Source organism: Haliaeetus leucocephalus, unplaced genomic scaffold (genome assembly GCF_000737465.1).
Source record: "Haliaeetus leucocephalus isolate CR32 unplaced genomic scaffold, Haliaeetus_leucocephalus-4.0 Scaffold229, whole genome shotgun sequence".
NCBI lineage: Eukaryota > Metazoa > Chordata > Aves > Accipitriformes > Accipitridae > Haliaeetus > Haliaeetus leucocephalus.
This window is the reverse complement of record NW_010972665.1, coordinates 6221991-6228791: the sequence shown is the minus strand read 5'-3', so window position 1 is coordinate 6228791 and position 6801 is coordinate 6221991. Positions and strand designations below refer to the sequence as shown.

Here is a 6801-nt window from a genome sequence, read left to right as displayed (position 1 = left end):
TTCTTCTGTTTGCGCATAAGAACCACCGCTGAAAGAATGACGGTCAAGGCAGGCCAAACAGCTCACAAAACAGCTTTTGGACTGTTTCAAGAAACAAAATGAGCTTTAAGCAGATCCCCTGTTTAAATCCATCATCTTGCCACATCCCTGGCATAGGCAAATTTATATATAGTTAGAAACTGCAGCATTGATACCAGAGGAAAGATAAGCCAGTGTGAGCTTTGGCCCAGCTTAGTATTTACCTTACATCCCCAATGGACTCTGAAGTGTGCAGCTCGCTGACTCCCTGCTTCTCCTCTACAGTTTGTTAAAATAAAGGTAGACAGCGATAAGCACTGCAGACAACTCAGTGACAGGACAGATGCCTGAACACTGCGTGCATCTTTGGTCCTGGGCTTCGTGCTCAATTATCTTCTGTGCCCTGTTCAAAATAGAACAAAATCTGACATTCCCTTTTTTAAGGGACAGAAGAAGACAGACTGATACCCTAGTTATAGATAAGTAGTTATTCTTCCTTCTCAGTCTAGTCATTGCTTGAATCCTTCAGGTCAGTTACATCAGATTAACTTCTTCAGGACAGAGACAATATATTTTTTGCTGCTACCATGTGTAATAGGTAATGAGCTTACAACTTAAATGCCACTTAACATGCAGATGCACTCTTGGTACACAGATAGCAACCTTAAACTTATCACTTTGGTATCTCATATGTCAAGGAAGAGAAATTTCATACGTTTGAATCTTCTTAAGTAAGTGTGCTTTAGAAGGCTAGTGGTCTTGTTGAAGAATATGGGTCTTAGACAATGTTAATGGAATAAAAGAGTTGAAATACTACGAATAGATGAGCCCTAAACCATGTTTGACAGACGGGGGGAGGGGGGCAGGGGGAGCAAAAAGAAAGCTAATTTGAAGGTTAAATTGATAGTAATTCTACCTTGAAGTAAGCTAACTAATTTTTTTTTTTTTTAAGTGGGTAACACTTTGGCCTTCAACTATACCTTATAGTTATTTGGGAATATTTGGTACCTTCCTTAATTATTTAGTGGAAAACCACCACAAATGGGTATGCTACGGGTAAGTTATATTTGACTGTATAATTATTTGGCATCTCTCCTGTTGCCTCTCTCTCACTCTTCTGCTTAGTCCCTGTTAACAAGCTTTCCTGTAACCCAGTTGTTAATTACATTTAAAGAGCTCTTCTTTAAAGCTCATTACAACTAAGGGTGTGGGGTAATAAGTATGTAGAAGACTAGACAGGGTAAGACCGGTATGAAAGTTTAAAAATTCAACTTAGAATTTGGCATCTGTGTTGTTATAGTAAGAAAGGAAAAAAATTAAGATACTACTTTTGGAGACAGTTATTAGTCCATATGTAAACTTACATTTGTAACACCTCATAAAAGTGGTTCTTCTGTCAAACTGTTACTCAAGTAGTCTAATTCTCTCTTTAGGTTTGTTTGGTGGTTTTTTTTCCGCTCAGCTTCAAGTAAAGAACATTTTCTACCTTGCTACTAACTTATCCTGATCCTGTCCACATGAGAAATAACCTACTGAAGAAACTGCATAGTGCTGAGTTTTGCTGGGTTACAAAACTTAGTTTTTGTTATTTTAATTAACAAAAGAGCTGGAAAACACTTCCCTGTAACCAGATCTGTCACTTGCTGACTTCCTGCAAAGACAGGAAGACAGCAAGATTTTCTTGTGTATTTTACCATGCATCACATAGAAGATAAGACTTCATCTTTGCTCAGAGCATCTTTTGCTTTAGCAAGGTATTGAACTGATCCTAACAGAATATCCTGTGTAACTTTTTCTTTTTAAAAAAAGCTTCTATATGAAAAATTTTAGACCAAGTTTGACTAATCAAGTCATATTATATGTTCTGAATCTGTACACACAGTTGTTTTCATAGAACTAAACATATAAAAACTTAAGTAACTCATTAAGACCACTAAAAATACTTGTGTAAGTAAAAATACAGATTTTGCACACTTAACTAAGATTAACTTTACTGCTTTCGCTAAGCATTTGGCTTTTTTACTTAATCTAAGTGCTGAAAGTTTTGGAAACATGCAGTGGATATTCGAAATGGCAGGTCCAGGCATATTGCTTGAGTTACAGTTCCTCTAATTTTCTCAGTGGACTTCAGTTTCTTTTAAGACTATGCATGTGTTTGGTTCCACCCCACCCCCCCGCCAAGGTAAGAAACATGCCTCACCTTCTAGGTTAAAGTGAGATGTCACTTCTGTGCTTCCAGTTTTACATTTGCTGTATAACGCATCTTGGATACAACAGTCTTCTCCCTAATTTTCAACAAAATAAAACATGTTTTCTTTTTATTAGGTTCTGGGTATCCTGGTTGATTCACGTAGTAGAAGCCTTCTATGGTGTTAAGTTATGCCAGTAAGTCATTCCCTTCCCTCACCCCAACATAGTTTCTCTGAAAAGGATTTCTGATAAAAGTGATATAAGCTACAGACTTATTTTGGTGGTTCTCAGCAGCAATACTAGTTCAGAGGATACTGATAAAATTCTTGCTGCAGTGATACTTGCTATACTCCACAAGAGATTGCTGCAAATTCTGCTAGTGGTTACTGTTGTACAGGGTGGCAAAAGCAAGGAATGGCAACTTGCAGAACTGGCAGCAGCAAGGTTTGCCAGAGCTTGTCTGTCTGCCTCTGAACTCGCTGTTCACTGGGTGACATTGCGCTTTAGGAAGCAGAGGGAGCAATAGATAGTGTAGGAATAGTCCGATAACTTCAAGTGTTACAACTTCATCAGATCTTACCTCTTCAGAATTTTAAGACTGCTAATTACCTGCTTAAATGATTGCATCTATATTGTGAGAATACAATTGGACACTTCAATTTGGTATTATTTAAGATCTACTTGTATCTGCAGGTTTGTGGGATAAAACACTTTAATCAGACTATCAAAGTGAGGCCAACTAAGTCTTATGTTAGGATAACACATTATTTGGAAAGGTATGCTACCCAAACACATCATCCTTCTGTTCATTTGAATTTTGTTTGTAATAATTCAGAAGAATGTGGATATTGGTTTTCATGCTCTACAGAGTAGATGGCCAGTCTGTTTGCCATTGTAAAAATGGTGGTATTCCACTTCATTTAGTTCAGTTCACAGTTGTCTGTCACAGGCTTCTCAGGTAACATCTCTTGCAGGCAAAGGCATTTTGTTCCATGGAAAGCTATTTAAGGTGGTTCTCGAGATAATAGAATATGGATGAACATTTTCTGCCTTTGGAATGGGAGCTAGTAATAAATCCTTTTTGCCAGGCTCCAGTTTTAAATTATGTAACTTTAAAGTTAAAACTTTAACTCTGATTCTGCACATAGATAGGTATATAGGCTTAAGGTGATTTTTAAGTATGAGGGAACTTGATTACCAGTGAATGTACCAAATGGGTGTATTGTAGTCGAGCTAAGTAATGAAGTTTTACGAGTAGTCTTAAAGGCCATAAGAAAGAGAGAGCCCATCATCATCTCTTCAGGCATACTTCTCTAGATTACTAAACAGTCGTACTTTACTATGGGCACCAAACACCATATACTTTTTACTGATGTAAAAGTGATGTCTACTTATGAACGTCACAAAGGAGGCATGAGGACAAACTAGCGAGGAAGCAGATACAAATTTGTTAATCAGTAGTAGTACTGTCATTGGCTGTTGGCCTGCATTTCTGCATATGGTCTATTCAAGTAAGCTTGCTTTATATAAGCAGATAAATTTCTTAAGCCCTAGTTTTCCAGTTTCTGCGCTTATTTGGAAACACTGCAGCTGGGATTGTAAGAAAAGTTTTTCACAGCTGGTAAGATAATTTAAGAATGAACATTAAGAAATGTTGTGTTAATGCTTACTGCACAATCATTTTGTATGTGTAGAGGCTATGAACAATAAACAGCTGAACTGTTCTAGCAAAGGTCAGTAGAGGGAGCTCCCTTGTAAACGAATGAGTTGGAGCACAGTTATGCCTGACATAATTGTTTACTGGAAATGTGAAATCCATTGGTTTTGCTATCATGTTTTTACACTCGTTCTTTTCTCTGAAAATAAAGTAGTATTTCTCAACAACAATGAAGTGGAGGAAAAAGTGACATTTTCTGTAATATACAGTAAAACTCGCATATGCTAAGTTATAATTAGCTGACATAGGGAGGTCTCTGTTTCATAAATCAAGTCAGGTGTCTTCAGTCCCCTGTACCTGTATTTTTCTAGCCACAACTTCAGGTAGCAGTGCTTCTCCATCCTGCCTTGCACAGTCATTGTCAGGCCTCTTAGCCCTGCTAGCATACAGTCTACCTTCAGTGACATAACAGACTTCTGTCTTAAGATTAGTATTAAGCTACTCTTAATGTCTTGGTTCTTTGTACATAAACTTCTAAGATAAGTCATTTCAAATAGCATAGACTGAGATTACAATTTATATGTTATTGAGGAAATTGTATGCATGAAATCTCTGGAAGAGTTTTTGTTCTGTAGATAGCTTTAAATCCACTAAAATCACAAGAACTCGTATGTTTGGTTAGTACAGGAAATAAGTCTCAGTAGACTGAAATAAGTGATGCTAAGTTCAAATGTTCTATCAAGTCTGATGTATCAAGGATGGGTAGAAATATCTAACCTTACTTTAAGTATCACAGTATGGTCTTGCAGACTATAAAGGTTTTTGACACATTTTATGCTTTTGTTAATGTTACAGATCTAAAGGAATCACTGATCCATCAATTCAGTTTCAATGGTTCATTCAGACACTGTTATTTGGATATGCTTCCTTTGGTCTTCTGGTGTCTTACAAACCTTCAGCCAAGAAGCACTACTAGAAGACAGCGAAAGAAGTCACTTCTCACATTCTTCATCCTCATTTTTTGGAAAATGCCCTCACTTATATGTCTAGGTGGTGTAATTAGCTAAATTAGATTCCTGCTACATGAATCAGTACCCTTCTACCTAAGTAACTCTCCTCTTACTAAACAAGACCATTATAATTCACAGGGCCCTGTGGATAGTTCAGTAGAAATTCAGCCCTTTGGTCTTGGCACTGCCAAAGTTCAGTCCCATTATGCAGGAAGCCAAAAGTTGCTCCTCTGCAGTTTTTGATATAGACTGTATACTCTGATTATTATTGAAAAGTCCCTGACAACTGGTAGTAGTGGTTGATAAATTACTTTTCACATGAAGGAATTTTCTTCTACAACAGGGAGAGTTACTTCAGCCACAAGGCAACTTGCACCTGTTTTGTGATAGGATTTAAATTTAACTGTATTTTCTCTACATGACATTTTACTGGCTTTGTTGTTGTTAGAGCCTTGTCTTTGTACTTAGTTTTGTCAACTTATTTTATTCCACAAAGGACAGACCACTGTATTGCTGCAGGCACATTAAAAAGACCAAGTCTCAATTCAGGTTGAGGTGCAGTGATGACCTTGGATACATAAAGCACTTTAACTTGGTTTAATACATGTGCCTTAAATTTCATGCAGCATGACCTCATCTTTTGAATGAAGATCTTAATCTTTGAGTTAGTATAGCATAAAGTAGTAATCCTGGAGCTTTGAGGGCAGCTTTTTCAAAAAGTAATCTATTATCCAAGAAAAAAGAAAAAATCAATTAGCATTCCAAAACCTAGCTGAAAATTTTGTATTTTTGAATGAAATTAAATGTAGTGAGTAAACATATACCACTGTTTACCAGGTGCTGATGTCCTGAAATCTATGGTTGAGAGACCATCTTAAGCACCCCTCAGAGTACTTCCTGTATGTGTAGCGAGCCTTTTATCATACTGCCTTTTACTTTTGAATATTTGAACAAGAATTTAGCCTGTCTTGTTTTAGCACTTTTAAAATTAGTAACTATTTAAAATACTAACTATGGTGTGGGGAGAAGCTTTACCACGCCACCCGTGGTGCTATTGTTCTGAAAGAAAGGACATGAAAAGGTTGTTCTTGCTCTAACGAAGAGCTCCATGAGGCAGTAACAAATAAACTTATGTCTTGTGCAGTACCTACAGACTGTAACACTTCTGATGGAGAAGTCCTATTCAAGCACAGGTACATAAAGTTTTTGCTTTTCAGTGGGTACTAAAGCATGGAGAACTGAAGGGTTTGAAATGGTTGTTTGGTTTGGGTTTGGTTTTTTTCTTTGAAATGGCAAACTGATAACATTTTGTAGAGAAGTAGAAACTCATGGTTAGGGGCTAGAAATCCAGTAGGAATGTCAAGAGCCTGAGCTATGTTTAACTGTGTAACCTCTTATCTTAGTCTGTGACCCTGAAATACAGATTTTAAAAAAAGTGAAGATGCTGTTTTTCTTTTTAATTTATCCTGGAAATAAATGTCTATACAAGATACATAGGCATCATCTTTACACGAGTATCCGTATTTACACTTGGAACGTACAGGATCAGCTGGCTGTATGCTTTACAGAGTGAGTCCCACAGAAGCCTGGTATTTCTAACAGGGCAAGGTATTGATGTGACTTGTCTGTAAAAAAAAATAATTAAAATTCTTCATGGCACTAAAACATGTATAGGTATAAGATGAATTCTAATTGAATGATTAATAAGCATTAACTTAAGAATGTGAAGGGATAAAAGGAAAAACATTTTCATGATGGCATTCCTGTACAGAGGAAGAGGTGTAACGATAACACCAAGGCTAGTTAAAGACTCAGCAGGAAAGGTGGTAAAAGACTTTTTTTTTCTTCTTACTGGGCATTTTTGTCTGTTCCTGCTTCCCACTATTCACTTTCAATGAGTGAAGCTGTAAATAAGGTCAGAACTAC

The 6801-nt window shown here is 36.9% G+C and overlaps 1 protein-coding gene across 1 annotated transcript; it reads left to right on the top strand.

Moving 5' to 3' along the window:
- Window positions 1-254: 254 nt before the first annotated feature.
- Window positions 255-5008, top strand: TMEM254 (transmembrane protein 254). Its single transcript, XM_010567926.1, has 4 exons — window positions 255-302; window positions 971-1074; window positions 2344-2403; window positions 4721-5008. Exons 1-4 carry the CDS (start codon window positions 255-257, stop codon window positions 4839-4841), a joined length of 333 nt encoding a protein of 110 aa, XP_010566228.1. The 3' UTR covers window positions 4842-5008.
- Window positions 5009-6801: the final 1793 nt, after the last annotated feature.